The sequence below is a fragment of the Ranitomeya variabilis genome, chromosome 3 (genome assembly GCF_051348905.1).
Source record: "Ranitomeya variabilis isolate aRanVar5 chromosome 3, aRanVar5.hap1, whole genome shotgun sequence".
In the NCBI taxonomy this organism is placed as follows: Eukaryota; Metazoa; Chordata; class Amphibia; order Anura; family Dendrobatidae; genus Ranitomeya; species Ranitomeya variabilis.
In genome coordinates, this window is record NC_135234.1 from 136,959,695 (window position 1) to 136,980,768 (window position 21,074).

The 21,074-nt window shown below is 43.7% G+C and overlaps 1 protein-coding gene across 1 annotated transcript in view; it reads left to right on the top strand.

Moving 5' to 3' along the window:
* The window catches only part of LOC143815468 (acetylserotonin O-methyltransferase-like), a 140,789-nt gene that overhangs the window by 3,579 nt on the left and 116,136 nt on the right, over positions 1 to 21,074 (top strand). The window contains exons 2-3 of the mRNA XM_077294684.1: positions 13,729 to 13,903; positions 20,652 to 20,781. Coding sequence (XP_077150799.1) covers positions 13,729 to 13,903; positions 20,652 to 20,781 — 305 coding nt within the window. The remainder of the gene's footprint in view (positions 1 to 13,728; positions 13,904 to 20,651; positions 20,782 to 21,074) is intronic.

The following is a 21,074-nucleotide window of genomic DNA, read 5'->3' on the forward strand; positions in this document are numbered from 1 at the left end:
TGAAGGATGTCATGGTGGGGTTCCCTGTGCCTACAGGTCTGAATGATGCCATGAAATTGGCTATCCAGATTGATCGGCGTTTACGGGAGCGCAAATCTGTGCACCATATGGCGGTATCTTCTGAGCAAAAATCTGTGCACCATATGGCGGTATCTTTTGAGCAAAAACCTGTGCACCATATGGCGGTATCTTCTGAGCAAAAACCTGTGCACCATATGGCGGTATCTTCTGAGCAAAAACCTGTGCATCATTTGGCGGTGACCTCTGAAAAGGCACCAGTGCATATGCAATGCGATAGTGTATTGTCTAGAGGCGAACGACAGAATTACAGGCGCAAAAATGGGTTGTGCTTCTATTGTGGAGATCCAGCTCATGTTATATCAGCATGCTCTAAACGCATAAAGAAGGTTGATAAAAAGGTTGATAAATCTTTTTCTATGGGTACCTTGCAGTCTAAATTCCTTTTGTCCGTGACATTGATTTGTACTTTATCATCTGTTACTGTGGATGCTTATGTGGATTCTGGCGCCGCTCTGAGTCTCATGGATTGGTCCTTTGCCAAGCGTTTTGGGTTTGATTTAGAGCCTCTGGAGGTTTCTATTCCCTTAAAGGGTATTGATTCTACACCTTTGGCTAGCAATAAACCACAATATTGGACACAAGTGACTATGCATCTTTCCCCAGACCATCAGGAGATTATTCGTTTCCTTGTGTTATATAATCTACATGACGTATTAGTACTTGGATTACCATGGTTACAAATTCATAATCCAGTCTTGGACTGGAGATCAATGTCTGTGCTGAGCTGGGGATGTCGGGGGATTCATGGGGATGCACCTTTGGTTCCCATTTCTTCATCTACTCCCTCTGAGATCCCAGCATTTCTGTCAGATTTTTATGATGTCTTTCAGGAGCCTAAAACTGATTCTCTCCCCCCTCACAGAAAGTGTGACTGCGCTATTGAGTTGATTCCCGGTAGTAAATTTCCTAAGGGTCGCTTGTTTAATTTGTCTGTACCTGAACATACTGCTATGCGGGAGTATATCAGAGAATCTTTGGAAAAGGGTCATATTCGCCCCTCTTTGTCTCCATTGGGGGCAGGGTTTTTCTTTGTGGGTAAAAAGGATGGTTCATTGAGACCTTGTATCGACTATCGACTTCTGAATAAGATTACAGTTAAATACCAGTACCCGTTACCTTTACTGACTGATCTTTTTGCTCGCATAAAGGGGGCGAAGTGGTTCACTAAGATCGATCTACGTGGTGCGTATAATTTGGTGCGGATTAAGCAGGGGGATGAGTGGAAGACCGCATTTAATACGCCTGAAGGCCATTTTGAGTATTTGGTAATGCCTTTCGGTCTCGCGAATGCCCCTTCCGTTTTTCAGTCCTTTATGCACGATATTTTCCGTGAATATCTGGATAAATTTATGATTGTGTATTTGGATGATATTTTGATTTTTTCGGAGGACTGGGAATCTCATGTTCAACAGGTCAAGAGAGTTTTTCAGGTTTTACGAGCTAATTCTCTATTTGTGAAGGGCTCAAAGTGTATTTTTGGGGTTCAGAGAATTTCCTTTCTGGGATATATTTTTTCCCCTTCATCTATGGAGATGGACCCTGTTAAGGTTCAGGCTATTTGTGATTGGATACAACCTACTTCTCTAAAGAGTCTTCAGAAATTCTTGGGATTTGCTAATTTCTATCGCCGATTCATAGCGGGTTTTTCTGCCATTGCTAAACCTTTGACTGATTTGACCAAGAAGGGTGCTGATGTTGCTAATTGGTCCTCTGCGGCTGTGGAGGCCTTTCGGGAGCTTAAGCGCCGCTTTTCTTCTGCTCCTGTGTTGCGCCAGCCTGATGTTTCGCTCCCGTTCCAGGTTGAAGTAGATGCTTCCGAGATCGGAGCAGGTGCAGTTTTGTCGCAGAAAGGTCCTGACTGCTCAGTGATGAGACCATGTGCGTTTTTCTCTCGAAAGTTTTCGCCCGCTGAGCGAAATTATGATGTTGGAAATCGGGAGCTCTTGGCCATGAAGTGGGCATTTGAGGAGTGGCGTCATTGGCTTGAGGGTGCTAGACACCAGGTGGTGGTCTTGACTGACCACAAAAATCTAATTTATCTTGAGTCAGCCAGGCGTCTGAATCCTAGACAGGCGCGCTGGTCGTTGTTTTTCTCTCGATTTAACTTTGTGGTCTCATATCTGCCTGGGTCTAAGAATGTGAGGGCGGATGCCCTCTCTAGGAGTTTTGAGCCTGACTCGCCTGGTGATTCCGAACCTACTGGCATCCTGAAGGATGGGGTGATATTGCCAGCTGTCTCCCCAGACCTGCGGCGCTCTTTGCAGGAGTTTCAGGTGGATAGGCCTGATCGCTGTCCGCCTGGTAGACTGTTTGTCCCTGATGACTGGACCAGTAGAGTTATTTCGGAGGTTCACTCTTCCGCGTTGGCAGGTCATCCTGGAATTTTTGGCACCAGGGATCTGGTGTCTAGGTCCTTCTGGTGGCCTTCTTTGTCTCGAGATGTACGTATTTTTGTGCAGTCTTGTGATGTTTGTGCTCGGGCTAAGCCCTGCTGTTCCCGGGCCAGCGGGTTGTTGTTGCCCTTGCCTATTCCTAAGAGGCCTTGGACGCACATCTCTATGGACTTTATTTCTGACCTTCCTGTTTCTCGTAGGATGTCCGTCATCTGGGTGGTGTGTGACCGTTTTTCCAAGATGGTTCACTTGGTACCTTTGCCCAAATTGCCCTCCTCCTCTGAGCTGGTCCCTCTATTTTTTCAGAATGTTGTGCGTTTGCATGGTATTCCTGAGAATATAGTGTCTGACAGGGGTACTCAGTTTGTGTCTAGATTTTGGCGGGCGTTCTGTGCCAGGATGGGCATCGACTTGTCTTTTTCGTCTGCATTCCATCCTCAGACTAATGGCCAGACTGAGCGTACTAATCAGACCTTGGAGACTTACTTGAGGTGTTTTGTGTCCGCTGATCAGGACGATTGGCTTGATTTTTTGCCATTGGCAGAGTTTGCCCTTAACAATCGGGCCAGTTCTGCCACTTTGGTTTCTCCATTTTTTTGTAATTCAGGGTTTCACCCTCGCTTTTCGTCCGGTCAATTGGAGTCTTCGGATTGTCCTGGAGTAGATGCTGTGGTTGATAGAATGCATCAGATTTGGGGACAGGTTGTGGACAATCTGAAGTTGTCCCAGGAGAAGACTCAACAGTTCACTAATCGTCATCGGCGTGTCGGTCCTCGTCTTTGTGTTGGGGACCTGGTTTGGTTGTCTTCTCGATTTGTTCCTATGAAGGTCTCGTCTCCTAAGTTTAAGCCTCGGTTTATCGGCCCTTATAGGATTCTGGAGGTTCTCAATCCTGTGTCCTTTCGTTTGGACCTCCCAGCATCTTTTACTATTCATAATGTTTTTCATCGGTCATTATTGCGGAGGTATGAGATGCCGGTTGTTCCGTCTGCTGATCCTCCTGCTCCTGTGCTGGTTGAGGGTGAGTTGGAGTATGTGGTGGAAAAGATCTTGGACTCCCGTGTTTCCAGATGGAAACTTCAATATCTGGTTAAGTGGAAAGGCTATGGTCAGGAGGATAATTCTTGGGTGACAGCATCTGATGTTCATGCTCCTGATTTGGTTCGTGCATTCCATAGTGCTCATCCAGATCGCCCTGGTGGTTCTGGTGAGGGTTCGGTGCCCCCTCCTTAAGGGGGGGGGTACTGTTGTGAATTCTGTTTGTGGGCTCCCCCGGTGGTGTTTTATGGTATTGCCACTTATTTGCCTTCTTCTATCCTTGATCACCTGTTGACACCCATTAGGGGAGTTTCCTATTTAAGGCTGCTTGGCTGCTGGTCCGATGCCGGCCAACAATGTATCAGTAGCATTCTGTTGCATTCTCCTGCCTCAAGATCCTGTTCAGCTAAGTTGTATTTTGTTTCTAGTTAATGCTATTTTTGTCCAGCTATTTGCAATGTGACTCTCTGTAGCTGGAAGCTCTCGTGGACTGAAATTGCCACTCCAGTGGCATGAGTTGTCACTGGAGTTTTAAAGTAATTTCAGGATGGTGTTTTTGAGTAGTGTTTTGAAGTTGACCGTGAAGTGACTCTTTCCTGTACTTCTGCTATCTAGTAAGCGGACCTCACTGTGCTAAATCTGCTGTTCATCCTACGTATGTCTTTTCCTCTTGACTCACCGTCAATATCTGTGGGGGACTGCTATCTCCTTTTGGGGTTCATCTCTGGAGGTAAGGCAGGCCTGCATATTCCTCTGATAGGGGTAGTTAGATCTCCGGCTGGCGCGTGGTGTCTAGGGCATCGTAGGAAACACTCCCCGGCTATTTCCAGTGTCATGTCAGGTTCAGGTCACGGTCACTTTAGTTCCCATCACCCGAGAGCTAGTCCGTTGTTATTTAGATTTCCCTGCCATTGGGAAAATCATAACAGGGTATTAAAGTATTTGCATACATTTTTCTTGCTTTCTTGGTACCATAATATAATTTGTTTATTGTACATCAGGGTATAATAATAATAATAACATCCTATTTATTGTATGATATATGGATTATACCAGTATTTATAAAGAATAACGGAAATGTGATATTACTACCCAGCTCACAGCCTTTATCAAAGTTAGACTTTCATATTAGTTCACAAGTGTAAGTAACAAAACATATACGGTTGGAAGAAAGTCCGTCATTGCAAAATAGCTGAAGGGTTGTAGTTTTCTATTTTATTTTTTATTTTAAGGCTTGTTCACACAGTACGTTTTTTTTCTGTGGAGTGTCTTACAGTAAGGCTGGGATCACACATGCGAGAAATACGTCCGAGTCTCGCATGGTAATACCCGGCATTGCCGCCATCACTCAGGAGCGGAGAGTGCAGCCGCATAGCAATACATGCTGCCGCACGCTCCGCTCCTGAGTGACAGCGGCAGTGCCGGGTATTACCATGCGAGACTCGGAAATATTTCTCGCATGTGTGATCCCGGCCTAACAGCAAAGTGAATGAAACTTCTTAAATCTCAAGCACCTGAGGCTTATTTTTTCTTTCTGAATTTTTACTATCAAAGTAGTTGTTTTTCTTTTTTTTTTTAAAAAATCCGCAGCATGTTAAGGCCGGCCTCACACTAGCAAGTTTTACGGACGTATGAGCGCATAAACTACGTCCGTAAAATTCGCATTACACACGGCCCAATGAATCTCTATGGCCCAGCTCATATCTGCCGTATATTACGCATCCGTAATATACGGTCTTGTACGGCCGTAGAAAATCGCAGCATGCTGCGTTTGTCACCGTATTGCGCAAAAAAAATTGCCAATGAAAGTCTATGGGGGCGAGAAAAATACAGATTCCACACGGACCAGCAGTGTGACTTGCGAGAAATACGCAGCGGTGTTAGTGAAAAGCCGGTAATTCAATTGCCGGCTTTTTCTTTCTCCTTCACATACCTGACAGGATATGAGACATGGTTTACATACAGTAAACCATCTCATATCCCTTTTTTTGCATATTCCACACTACTAATGTTAGTAGTGTGTATGTGCAAAATTTGGGTGCTGTAGCTGCTAAAATAAAGGGTTAAATGGCGGAAAAAATTGGCGTGGGCTCCCGCGCAATTTTCTCCGCCAGAGTGGTAAAGCCAGTGACTGAGGGCAGATATTAATAGCCTAGAGAGGGTCCATGGTTATTGGCCCCTCCCTGGCTACAAACATCTGCCCCCAGCCACCCCAGAAAAGGCACATCTGGAAGATGTGCCTATTCTGGCACTTGGCCACACTCTTCCCACTCCCGTGTAGCGGTGGGATATGGGGTAATGAAGGGTTAATGTCACCTTGCTATTGTAAGGTGACATTAAGCCAGATTAATAATGGAGAGGCGTCAATTATGTCACCTATCCATTATTAATCCAATTGTATGAAAGGGTTAAAAAACCACACACACATTATTAAAAAGTATTTTAATGAAATAAACACACATGTTGTTTTAATATTTTATTGCTCTCTCAATCCACCTGAAGACCCTCGCTAGGCAAAATAATAAACCAACAATATACATACCTTCTGTTGATCTGTCACGTCCCACGAAGTAAATCCATCTGAAGGGGTTAAATCATTTTACAGGCAGGAGCTGTGCTAAAGCACTCGCTCGTGCCTGTAAACCCCATGTGCTGAAAGGAAAGCTGGGTGATCTGTACTTACATTGAGTTGCAGTGAGGCACCCTCTGCTGGATGTCCTCATGAACTGGAGCCTTGGAAAAGTTCCCACGCTCGAGTTCATATGAGTTCATCCAGCAGAGGGCGCCTCACCGCGACTCAATGTAAGTACAGATCACCCAGCTTTCCTTTCAGCACCCGGGGTTTACAGGCACGAGCGAGTGCTTTAGCACAGCTCCTGCCTGTAAAATGATTTAACCCCTTCAGATGGATTTACTTCGTGGGACGTGACAGATCAACAGAAGGTATGTATATGGTTGGTTTATTATTTTGCCAAGCGAGGGTCTTCAGGTGGATTGAGAGAGCAATAAAATATTAAAACAACCTGTGTGTTTATTTCATTAAAATACTTTTTAATAATGTGTGTGTGGTTTTTTAACCCTTTCATACAATTGGATTAATAATGGATAGGTGACATAATTGACGCCTCTCCATTATTAATCTGGCTTAATGTCACCTTACAATAGAAAGGTGACATTAACCCTTCTTTACCCCATATCCCACCGCTACACGGGAGTGGGAAGAGAGTGGCCAAGTGCCAGAATAGGCGCATCTTCCAGATGTGCCTTTTCTGGGGTGGCTGGGGGCAGATGTTTGTAGCCAGGGGGGGCCAATAACCATGGACCCTCTCCTGGCTATTAATATCTGCCCTCAGTCACTGGCTTTACCATTCTGGTGGAGAAAATTGCGCGGGAGCCCAAGCCAATTGTTTCCGCCATTTAACCCTTTATTTTAGCAGCTACAGCGCCCAAATTTTGCACATACACACTACTAACATTAGTAGTGTGGAATATGCAAAAACAAAAGGGGATATGAGATGGTTTACTGTATGTAAACCATGTCTCATATCATGTCGGGTTTGGGAAGGAGAAATGAGAAGCCGGCAATTGAATTACCGGCTTTTCACATATATCGCGCTGAGTTAAATATAAATACAGAATATATATATATGTGTCTCAATGACATATATATATACTGTATATATGTTTAACGAACATTTGAGCACATAAATCCATTAGATGTCGGTTTTGCAAGCCTGCGAGAAAATATCGCAGTACGGATGCCATACGGATTACATACGGAGAATGCCATGCGCAAAATACACTGACACACCCTGCCTATGGATGACATACGGACCACTATTTTGGGGACTTTTCTGCGTATTACGGCTGTAAAAAATGGACCGTATTTACATACGCTGAGTGTGAGGCCGGCCTAATACTTTCAGCATTTTTGCAGAGTTTTTCCCCCCTTCAAATGAACGAAAAAAAGCAAAAGCTAAAACGCACAAATTTTACACAGTGTTTTTCTTATATTTATAAACCAGATCTATGTGTTATCCAGTATACAATGAAGTGAAAGCCATGAGTAATACAATAGATATTTTATTGAGAAATATTTTTTTAAAAACTCAGAAAAAGGTGATAAAAGGAGGGACACAGGTTCTAATACTATATGCATAGAAAATACTTGATCCCTGTATTGTTGCGGTTGGATGTTGCTCATTGTAGCGGATGCAAAATTGTAATTGCCTATTGCGGAGACTAATGTTTTGTCTGGGTTAAATATCAAAGTAAAATATTTACTTGCCAGATAAACCACTTGTGCAATACTGTGTGTCAGAGCTGTGTCCCTCTGACCTAAAAGTCGTTTCACCTAAACTTCAGAGGACATGTATGGTCAGACGGACAAAGCTCTGATTCCCAGTATTATGCAACTGGTTTATTTGAGAAGTGAATATTTTACTTATAACTTTTGCAATACGACTTTTAGTGTATACATGTTCTTTCTATGGGTAGTATTCTGTTGGGGTTTATAAGAAGTAATGTTTTACCCTGTGAATTTCTATACTACTATATTTCCGCCATGATCATATGACGGTTTGCATATGTCTCTTCAGTATTTTACCTCAGTATTTGTAAGCCAAAAAATGGAGTGGGTGAAAAATACATTAGTGGTTACATGTTTCTATTATACATTTCCTCTGATTGTTCCACTCCTCCTGGTTTTGGCTTACAAATACTGAGGTAAAAAACTCACCAAGTTCTGAACATGTGCACGTGGCCTTAGATGGATACTTGCAAGAGATATTTTGAAGAAAAAATTATGAGAATCATTTGACTTACCCCATCACTAACCCTGCAAAGTGCCCTGAATGAAATTGCACCTCCTACACATAGAACAACTCAGCACAGACGGCGACAACCATGGCACACACTGCAAACACATTTCCTGCAGCAGTGCTCCAGGTGCGCCAAACGTCTGTGGAGATAATCTACCCTACCCGAAGATTTAATCCATTATAAGTTTATGCTTAAAACATACAACTCATCATTGTCCAATAACCCTAAACTTCTCTTTGACACATTTCATTCCCGGCTCAACCCAAGAGTGCAGACCCCAACCACCGATCTCCGCGCTTATGATCTGGTCAATTACTTCAAAGAAAAAATTGACCATATCCGACAGGAAATTATCTCCCAATCCCCTCTTACCATGCTCTATCCTCCCTCCCCCACTACATCTAGCTCACTCTCTGACTTCGAGCCAGTCACAGAAGAAGAAGTAATCAGGCTCCTTGTATCTTCTCGCCTGACCACTTGCACCAGTGACCCCATTCCATCACATCTCCAGTCCCTTTCCCCTGCTGTCACTGCTCACCTAACAAAAATATTCAACCTCTCTCTTTCTTCCGGTATCTTTCCCTCCTCATTTAAGCATGCCATCATACATCCATTACTTAAAAAACATCCCTCGACCAAAACTGTGCCGCTAACTATTAACCTAATTTCTAAACAAACTATTAACCTGTCACTAATCTTCCCTTCATCTCTAAACTTCTCGAACACCTGGTCCACTCCCGTCTTATCCGCTATCTCTCAGAAAACTCTCTTCTCGACCCTCTTCAATCTGGCTTCCGCTCTTTACACTCTACTGAAACTGCCCTCACTAAAGTCTCTAATGATCTACTAAGAGCTAAATCTAATGGTCACTACTCCATGCTAATTCTCTTGTATCTATCCGCAGCATTCGACACTGTGGATCATCAGCTCCTCCTCACTATGCTACACTCCATCGGCCTTAAGGACACCGTTCTCTCCTGGTTCTCCTCCTATCTCTCTGACCGCTCTTTCACTGTATCCTTTGCTGGTTCCTCCTCCTCTCATCTTCCCCTTACTGTCGGGGTTCCTCAAGCATCAGTCCTAGGCCCCCTCCTCTTCTCTTTGTATACCGCCCCTATTGGACAAACAATCAGTAGATTTGGTTTCCAGTACCATCTCTATGCTGACGACACCCAATTATACATTTCTTCTCCTGACATCATGCCTTTTTAGGAAACACCAGTGATTGTCTTACTGCTGTCTTTAACATTATGTTCTCCCTCTATCTGAAACTGAACCTGTCAAAAACTGAACTCCTCGTGTTTTCTCCCTCTACTAACCTACCTTCGCCTGACTTTGCCATCTCCGTGTGTGGTTCTACCATTACTCCCAAGCAACATGCCCGCTGCCTTGGGGTCATACTTGATTCCGAGCTTTCATTCACCCCCCACATCCGATCACTGGCTTGCTCTTGCTATCTGCACCTCAAAAGCATTTCTAGAATTCAACCTTTTCTGACTTTCGACACTGCAAAAACTCTTACTGTTTCTCTTATTCATTCTAGTCTGAAATATTGTAGTTCTCTATTAATCGGCCTCCCTTTTACCAAACTCTCCCCTCTCCAATCTGTCCTGAATGCTGCAGCCAGTATCATATTCCTCACCAACCGTTACACCGATGCCTCTACCTTGTGCCAGTCATTACACTGGCTACCCATCCATTCCAGAATTCAGTACAAACTTATTACCCTCATCCACAAAGCACTCCATGGCTCAGCACCACCCTACATCTCTTCCTTGGTCTCAGCATACCACCCTACCCTTGCTCTCCATTCTGCTAATGACCTGAGGTTAACATCCTCAATAATCAGAACCTCCCACTCCCATCTCCAAGACTTTTCACGTGCTGCACCAATTCTTTGGAATGCACTACTCAGGTTAATACGATTAATTCCCAATCCCCACAGTGTTAAGCGCGCCCTAAAAACGCATTTGTTCAGACTGGCCTACCGCCTCAACGCATTAACCTAACCATCCCTGTGTGGCCCATTCAAATAACTTAAACCATAATCAGGTTCCTTGCATCATGTTCTTGTAGCGCCCCCACTGCCGCAGGGCCGAGGGGTACCCGGTACCGGGCCTCTGAGTCTCTGCTCTGGGGTTGTCACGGTGGCTAGACCCGGTCCGTGACCCTGCTGAGGGGCGCACAATGATAGATGCGATGGTAATGTTGCGGTGCAGTGTAGGTCGTAGTAAATAACGAGGACACCAGGTTACAGTCTCTTTACCTCTTTACTGAAGGTTTTAGAGCCCTCAGTCCAGAGTGCTGTCAACAGGGCTGTCAGAGACCGGCCGGTCCAAAGGCACATCAGGAGTTCCCTTTCCAGGGGGGAATCAGTATCTACCTCCTAGCGCTGATTGTTGTAGTTCTTCCCTGCTGAGCTCCCGGGATAGTCCTCACAACTGATTCTGCCTGTCTCTGATGTTCGTTCTCTCCGTCCCCCAGGTGATATGGTAGGACGCACCCGTATGACGGGGTAGGCCTGGAGTTCTTCCGGGACCCTAGAGTCGCCCCTCTCCCACAGCTGCCTCCGTTGTCTGCTTAGGTGATTTGTGTGAGACAGCCAACCTATAATTGGCTGCCCTGCCGTGGTTTGCAGTAGTACTTAGAGTCTCTTACTTGCTCGGCGTTCCAGCCACCGACTGTTTGCGCCTCAGAAGGATGTTGCCTCGGTCTAACAGCACGACTCCTTCTGGTCCTAATTCCTCTTTACTGTATTCCCGTGGTTCACTGGTTAGTTCTGTTCTTAGGAGTCTGCCAGGATCCCATCCCTGACAGGTCCTCTCACTAGCTCTTCCCAGTTACTTCTCTCTGTCTTCCTGTCCAACCCCCAGTTTTACCAGAGTGTGAGGAGTGGCCTACTAGATAGAACCACCCCCCCTGGTGGCCGGAGTGTGAAGTGTAGTGTGAGTGTTACCTGGTCAGAGAAACTCCTTTAGTGCAATCAGACGTACCATAGCTCCCCTTAGTGGCGGAGCCACAGTACTGCAACGACCAGGACTCTGGGGCGCTGCACTCTCATATTCTTTATGCAGTTAATAGCCCTCTGTGTCTCTACTGTTACATATGTAGGCTGTTAACTGGTTCATGCAGCTTTACATGAACACCCAAGCCTTACACTATGGCTGGCCCAAACAACGAAAGCAATTGTTACCATCCACCTCTCGTGTCTCCTCTTTTCCTCATAGATTGTAAGCTTGCGAGCAGGGCCCTCATTCCTCCTGGTATCTGTTTTCATCTGTGTTTATCATTATACTGTAATGTCTATTGTCTGTACAAATCCCCTCTATAATGTAAAGTGTTGCGGAATATGTTGGCGCTATATAAATAAAATTATTATCACTATAACCCTAAGGGCGCAGACAGATGGCTGTACTTATCGTGCGATTATGGCATCACAATGCATGAACTGGCCCCGCACCTCTCCTGATCTGAGTGTGACAGCAAGATGTATTTCTGTGCAACTGTCACACTCAGGTCTGTGATCCTGGCAAGAGAAATATGGCCGCCTGTCTGCACCCAAAAACAAAACATTAGTATTAGCAATAGGCAGGTACGGACTGGGACTAAAATTCAGCCCTGGCATTTGCAGTCGCACAGGCCCATGTTGTCCCGTTTCCAAGAAACAGATGGGGATATATTAACATTATCGTGGATGGAGGAAAGCAAGATTTACTACAAGACTCAATATTTCTAATGATACCCGTGGCCTGTTGGGGTAAGTGACGGAGTCCGCGACTTTGTGCTCCATCACAACTGTATGGGAGTCTTAGAACACTGATTTTGCTAACAACGTAGCAGACAAGACAGCCCATGACCAGACAGGCCCTTCTGGCATTTGCCAGAATTGCCCAATGGCCAGTCCGGCCCTGGCAATAGGCAACTGCAACCTACACTACAATGTGATGTCAGCGCCACAGATAATATCACACATTGAGCAGCATCCAAGACTCACTCTTGGACCCGGTGAAAGTGAGTACAGCACAGTTGGTTACTCCAGCCGGGACATTAATTTGCTGAAAAGGAACAACCCCTTTCAGCAATAACTTCTATTTCCTAGAACATCAGTCGTAACTGTAACTGAAAATCTGAGATTTGCACAGTTGTGGTCATATGCTGACTAGAGTCTCAACCACTTTGCTCATTAGCACATTGAATTGTGGTCCCATGCCGACTAGAGTCTCAACTAATGATAAGTGAATGTGCACTGCTCGGCTAAGATGTTATCTGAGCACGCTCAGGTATATCCGAGTATCTTCGGCATGCTCGAATAATGGAGTCCCTGCATTTATTTTGGCTGTTAGACTGTTAGACAGCATCAAAACATGCAGGGATTGCCTGACAAAGACACAACCCTCACATGTGTTGCGGCTGTCTAACAGCCACAAATCATGCAGCTGCGGGGACTCGAACATATTACTTGAGCATGTGCAATGTATTCGGATAACACATTATCATAGCACGTTCGCCCATCACTAGTCTCAACCATCTAAATAGCGCATTAAGAAATGGCTAAAACCCTAGTCATCACGCAACAATTGAAATCGCATAAATGCAGTCATGTAAGGACACCTGGAACTGAAGCCGAATGATAAGGGTGAGTACATTTCACAACACTTGGATTTGGCAAGGTGCAGAGATTTGTTGAAAATGTTCTCGGGGGCTGATAAAGTGGTTTACTCTTCAACTTTTTTTGCTCCATTTTTATGCCCCTGTTAAAAATAAGATCATTGCATTGGGGATTGTTTGCAGACTGAATCAGAAGAACTGCTGAGCCCAGTGATTAGCTGCAGCGGTCACTGTTGCAGCCTATAAACAATCACCAGAGCGGTGATGGAGATGCAGCCCTGGTCCTCGGGATGATCAGTAACAGCCAATTTAATTGTTTTTAACCTGGACACTGTGATGGAATAAAGAAAGTTACTATACTATTGCTTCCTGCTTGTGGCTAGGCTGACAAATAGCATTTGACTGTAACACAATAAGACCATGCACAATGTGCTGTAATACTGCATCATTTCGAGGTGATGCTCATACAAACCATCTCATCACCTATACCTGCTGCAGATCCATTTACAAGTACAGGTAAAGTACATGAGTTTTTTGGCCTTTAATTGGACTTACTGAAGAAACAATAGTAAACAGTTAGCGTTTTCTTCTTGATTCATGGCTGCACATTATCCTACCACTCCTCAAACTGCACAAGGGCACTTGGCTTCAGGATCCCACCAGGACAAACTTAACCATAAGTTGGTTACACTCCACTTACATACAGTTGTTTTTTTTACATAAGATGTCTAAAACTATTGACATGCAGCAGAGATCAGAATGTAATTTTCTGGCTTTCCTTTTGTAGACCATGTTCACAGCATGTGAGCTGGGAGTATTTGATTTTCTACATGAAGCACAGGAACCAGTGTCTGCAGCAACCATTGCTTCTCACGTGAGCACCACTGTGGATGGGATGGAGCGCTTGCTTGACGCCTGTGTTGGACTGAAGCTTTTAAAGGTTGACTTGAAAAATAGTGAAGGTAACTTAATTTGGGAAATTTAAAAGTTTCTCATTAGAGTCTACAATGCCGGGTACAAGTCAAATCTGACATCATCACATGTAAAGTTGTCCTCATGGTTGAACATGCCGTCCCAACACAATCCCTCAAACAGTCCCCCATACCACCCTGTGGCATTGGCAGAAACCTGTCCTAAAATGGTAATAGGATATAGAGCATGTGAAGTAGGAAGCTTCACCTCCCAACTTTTTCTACGTTAGGAAGCTCCATTGCTGTGACCTGGAGATTACCCCCTTCACTCCGCAGGCCATTTTCATTTGGGTTTCTGTTTTTTGCTCCCCTTCTTCCCAGAGTCATAGCTTTTATATTTTTATGTCACTATGGCCATGTAGGAGTTGTACTTTTGGACAACACCATTGTTTTTACCATATACTGTACTGGAAAACAGGAAAAAAATTCCAAATACGGTGAAATTGCAAAAAAAGTGCAATTCCCCAATTGTGTGTGATTTTTTTTTTTAACAGGTTCACCAAATGCTAAAACTGACGTCCCATTGTGATTCTCCAGGTCATTACAAGTTTGTAGATACTAAACATGTCTCGGATCTTTTTTATTTAAGTGGTGAAAAAAATCCAAAGTTTAACAAAAAAAAAAAATTGCGTCATTTTCCGAGACCTATAGTGTCTTCATTTTTCGCGACCTGGGGCTGGATGAGGGGCATATTTTTTTTGTGCACCAAGCTAACGTTTTTATTGATACCGTTTTGGTGTACATACAACTTTTTATATATTGATCGGGCAATTCTGAATGCGTTGATACAAGATATGTATTTTTTATATTTTTTGTAATTGTCTTATTTTGAATGGGGGTGATCTTTTTTTTTTGGATATTTTTTAAAATTTAAAATATTTTTTTCTTACTTTACGCTTGCTTCAATAGTCTCCATGGGAGACTAGAAGCTGCGATCACCCAATTGCCTCTGCTACACACAGCATTGCTTCACCTCTGCTTTGTGTAGCTAAGAGGGCATCCTCTACATCTGGAGGAAAGAAGGTTTAAGCATAATCACAGACACGGATTCTTTACTGTAAGAGCAGTGAGACTATGGAACTCTCTGCCGTATGATGTACTGAGTGATTCGTTACTACAGTTTAAGAGGGGACTGGATGCTTTTCTTCAAAAGTATAATGCTACAGGTTATATACACTAGTTTCCTTGATAGGGCATCGATCCAAGGAACTAATGTAGTCTGATTGCCGTATGTGGAGTCAGGAAGGAATTTTTTTCTCCAATTTGGAGCTTACTGTTTGCCACATGGGGTTTTTTGCCTTCCTCCGGATCAAGATGTTTGGGCATGTTAGGTTAGGCTATGAACAAGATGGACTTAAAGTCTTCCTTCAACCTTAATAACTATGTTACTATGTTACTAAAATGATCACCTGCTATGAGCGCCGAACACTGGGCGGCGCTCATAGAAATCCAGCAATGACAACCACAGGGGTCTACTGCAGACCCCAGTTTGGCAACCTGCAGTCATGTGACAGAGGCAGAGATGGGTGGGATTAGTGATGCACTTCTGGCACATCAGAGATTGTCAGTGGCATATAACAGGTTAATAGCTGTGGGTGGATTGCAGCACATTATGGACACATGTCAGCTGTTGAAATCAATTGACATGTGCAAGGAAAGCTGTGGGCTCAGCACTGGAGCCCACATCAAAAGGGGAGACCCAACATGCGCTGTACATGTACAGAGCATGTCGTGAAGGGGTTAACTATACTGTGTATTGTATTTCACAGAGTCATGGTGGACTGCAGTGTGAGCAGCCTCTTCTTACCTTAATATCCCTGATATTTACAGAATTAGATCAGATAGACTTCGTGGACAGCAATGTGATCAGCCTCTTCTTATTTCAACACCTCTAATTTAATATTAGATCAGTTATACTGGGTGTACAGCAGTGTGACCAACCCTCTCTTACCTCGGGACCTCTAGTATCACCAGTCTTAGAGCTTATACCCATATGTGTGGGGGGAAAAAAAAGTTCCAATATCAGGACTTAAAAAAAAGGGGGGCGAGTGTCATGCAACTACAATCCGATTTTCACACCTAGCATCCGATTTACATCCGAATGCAGTATAATTACTATGCGATTTTTAACATGATCTTTTACATAGAGAAATTATATGTCATTTACACATCGTTTTTAGTGATGTGCGAGCACTAAAATGCTCGGGTGCTCGTTACTCGGGTCGAGCAGATTGGAATACTCGGGTACTCGGGTACTCGGCCAGAACAACGAGCCCAATGTACGTCTATGGGAGACCCGAGTATTTTTACCGCATTCCTCCCCGGGGGCCCTTTTAAGGTCTAAAAACGTCTGAAAATAATGGAAACACTGCTCAAATGACACAGGGACATCATGGGGATCACCCCTGGAAGCATTCCTGACTCCTAGTTCACAGCTTTAATCAATTGTTTCCGAGATTTATGCCATTTGTCCCGGTGCCACAAAAAACATTAAAACTAAACCAAAACAGGTTTTGCTGGGAAATATGTCAAGGTACATCCTTTGCAGGTTAATGACTTGCCTGTAAGGCCAAATATTTAAACCCAGACCGAAAATTTTCTCCCCTACAAATGAATTCACTGGGAAATGTCATTGTAACATTTAACAACCCTAGCTGGCCATGTGGTGTGTGACACATAAGCAGACCCATCTTGTTTCATTTATGACGGAGGGACTCTTAAAGTCACAGAGCCTATTTTTAGAGGGGAATCAGGCGGCATTAATATTCTTAAAGGGCCATTATTAAACAGTTTGTCTCCTATGGTGTTATTGCCTATGCAGTGAGTGGCTGGCTGCCAACAATTAAATCGCACCCCAATACACCTTTCACAAGAGGGACAGGAAGGCTTCATGAAAAAATGTTGCATTGAATGCAAGGCCTGCCCTGCTATCAAGTCACATGCACCCCAATAAGCCTTTGAACCCAGGTACTGGATGGCTACAGGAAAATACACTTCACATTATTCAGTTGGTCCTACCATACTGTTTTCTTAGGTATTAACAGCAAGGCCTGCCCTGCTACCAAGTCATATGCACCCCAATAGGCCTTTGAACCCAGGTACTGGATGGCCACAGGAAAATACACTTCACATAATTCATTTTGTACTCCCGTACTCCTTGGTTTTACACATTGGCAGCAAGGCCAGCCCTGCTGCATAGTCATATGCACCCCATTACGCCTTGGAACCCACATACTGGATGGGCCCATGAAAATCCACTTGCATTTTTTAATGGTATGATGGTTCCCTCTTTGCAGAATTATTTACAGGAGAATTTGGCAATTTTATTTGCCATGTTTTTAACACTAAGGTTCAGATACGGCTTTAAATAAGGCTAATACTTGCAATCCAACGCAATTTTAATGCAAAATTCAAAAGTCAAGGAATAATATGATTGAGTAGTGTGAGTGCATACACTTTTGTATATGTTAAAATACACAGGTTAATAAGTACCATACATACTCGAGTATAAGCCGAGAAATTCAGCCCATATTTTTAGGCTGAAATTGCCCCTCTCGGCTTATACTCGAGTCATACCCAGGGGTCGGCAGGGGAGGTGGAGCAGCAGCTGTGTAATCATACTCACCTGCTCCTGGCGCAGTCCCTGGTTCCCCGGCACCAGCAGCTTCTTCCTGTAGTGAGCGGTCACATGGTCACATGGTACTGCTCATTACAGTAATGAATATGGACCCCACTCCACTCCCATAGGGGTGGAGCCGCATATTCATTACTGTAATGAGCAGTACCATGTGACCGCTCACTACAGGAAGAAGCTGCAGGCGCCGGGGAACCAGGGACCGTGCCAGAAGCAGGTGAGTATAACGCAGTGTGCGATATTCACCTGCTCCCCGTTCCACCGCCGCCATTGCGTCTTCCCCGACATCTCCACTGACGCTCAGGTCAGAGGACATGTTTAGTGTGCGCGCCGCACTCTGCCTGAACAGTCAGTGCAGAGGACGGGGAAGACACAGCGGCGGGGGTGGAACGGGGAGCCGGTGAATATAGCAAGTGCTGGGGGCCTGAGCGACGAGAGATGAGTATGTAATTTTTTTTTTATCGCAGCAACAACATATGGGGCAAATGTCTACATGGAGCATCTTATGGGGCATAATCAATGTTTGTGCAGCTTTATATGGGGCAAATATCTTTATGGAGCATCTTATGGGGCCATTATCAACGTTTATATGGGGCATATATCTTTATAGAGCATCTTATGGGGCCATTATCAATGTTTGTGGAGCATTATATGGGGCATATATCTTTATAGAGCATCTTATGGGGCCATTATCAACGTTTGTGGAGCATTATATGGGGCAAATGTCTGTATGGAGCATCTTATGGGGCCATAATCCGCATTTGTGCTGCATTTTATGGGGCATATTTTAATATGGAGCATCTTATGGGGCCCATCATAAGCTTTATGGGGCATTATACGGGGCTCCTGATTCAATATGGATATTCAAAAACTCTTAACCTACTGATGTCACAATTCATTTTACTTTTATTGGTATCTATTTGTATTTTTGACATTTACCGGTAGCTGCTGCATTTTCCACCCTAGGCTTATACTCGAGTCATTAAGTTTTCCCAGTCTTTCGTGGCAAAATTAGGGGTCTCGGCTTATACTCGAGTATATACGGTACATATAAGGATTAAATACATATAGAGATTGCATATATATGAAGATTAACTACATACAGTATACTTAGATCATCACTAAGAGGCTTTTAAACATCATCCGTCTGGAATATCAGAGAAGCAACACCAAGACAGAGAACCCCTGGGAGATTACCTACACTGCATGGGCGTCCCCAATTATGCAGGTATCCGCACATTGTACATGTACAGGTACCCCAATTTTGGTATCTGTCTTAGTCATGTTTCTCTGGTCTTATATAGTGATTTACACTATGTAGTAACTCTAGTTTCACCCGAGCCTTCAAGTGGCCACTTTTCAAGGTTGGATGAAACTGAGATATCATGGAGTCATCAGATGAGGGGCCATAAACCCCTAGAAAATAAAAGCCACAAGGATTTACATCAAACCACCACAGGCATAGTTTCAGTAAACCTTGATGCTTTACAATGACAAACAGCAAACATATAGAGGCTAAGAAATGTTTGTGAAGTGAATAAACAAATATTTCCCTAGATTATCACTATGAACATTGTCTGTCACATCTGTAAATGTTTTATAAGAAATGCAGCTATGTGATTGTTTGAATGCATTTGGTATACAGTATTTTAATCTGGATTTCAAATCGCCATTGGTATATTCGCCATTTGTACATTTGAAGCAGCCAAAGTTATGGCTCTCAAGGAGAGAAAGTAATATAGTGGACAAAGAAATATTTTTAATGAACTACTGAGCCAAACTAACAGCATTGCTTTATCAAATGTATATGAAGTGTATTGTGTCCAATGTGAGCAACCAGGCAAAACAAAAAGGAGCTTTTTAAGTAAGCTCTTTAAGGTACACAAATGTTATGAAGTCTTTGCCAACAAGGATGTGGTTTCACCAATGGGGGTACCTTTTTAAAAATATACTATTTAGATCACCCCCCTTTTGCCCCATCCAAAATAAAACAATAAAAAATAAAGTCAAACATACACATATTTGGCATCGCCGCGTTCAGGTACGGACTGGGGATGAAATTCAGCCCTGGCATTTGAAATCACACAGGCCCATGTTGTCCCCGTCCCCATGAACCAGATGGGATATATCACTAATATTACCCTGGATGGAGGAAAGGAAGATTTACTACAAGACCAATAATTCTAATTACACCCACGGCATGCTGAGGTAAGTGACGGAGTGACCGGCTTTGTGCTCCGTCACAACTGTTAACAGTAAGGGTGTCTTGTGAACATTGATTCTGTTTACAATGTAGCAGACAAGGCGGCCCACAACCAGACCAGCCCTTCTGGCATTTGCCAGAATTGCCAAATGGCCAGTCCGGCCCTGGCCGCATTCATAATCGCCCAATCTATCAATTAAAAAAGCATTAACCTGATCGCTAATCAGCGTAGTGAGAAAAAAATGAGAAACGCCAGTAGGGAGAGCCACTGATCGGTCTGTTCATTTATCACCTTCAACAGTTCATCTGTGTTGTGAGCTTTATCACCTAAACAGATGAGCTTAAGTAGAGCGTGTTGCTGCTTTGCCAAGGCAGTCCTGCAGACCTCTCAGCTGGGGAGGTCTACTTTCAGTGAGGAGGAGGAGAGACAGAAACTGTAATACATGGAGACTGATCCCTGATGGAAGTTGGGACCGCTATTCTTGGTGTGGAAGAGATGTGTGATGTCCCAGCCTCTGACTCTATCCCAGACTCCACCAGATTCAGTCAGTAGTGTGCCATAAGGGAACTGTAGCGTCTCTGTCCACAAGATCTTGTCCACCTGTCTGTGGTAAAGTAGACCTGCTTGTTGGGTCCCACTGAATTCGTTATTTGGAACAAATACACAGATATTAGAAATTATTTGTGCCGATTTTCCCGAATCCGAATATTTCACTATTCGATCATCACTAGTCACTTTAAGATACACATAACTCCTTTTGATTCTGTCAGTCTGTCTGCAATTCATACAATATGAACGTAACTGCAGTCTTAATTGACAAAATTGATATCTACATGCTACATACAACATTTATATGCAGTAATACAAAAATTACAAATGTCATACTTTTCTTTCTTTTAAGGTTACTATTCCAATACTGATGTTTCCACTGTATATTTGGTCAAGTCCAGCCCTCGGACCCTCTCTCATATGATGATGTATTACTCTCAGACCACATACATGTGCTGGCATTTCTTACCACAAGCTGTAAGGTACTGTATGTTTAAATGCAGCAGAAATTATAAAATTGTAAATTAAAAGGGTTTTCCTATAAAAGACATTTAACTTCTATCCATAGTATCATTTCTTGAAGACCCATCCCTGGGAGTTCCACCAATCTCTAGAACTGGAGTCTTGATCCTCCATTACTATTCACTGCTGCTGGAAGAGAGTCAAACAGCCTGGTTGTGCATGATCACTATCACTCCATTCAGTGTCTATGGCACAAAGGGCACAAAGTACTGAACAGTGCTCCATAGGCAAGAATTGAGTGACCATACCACTA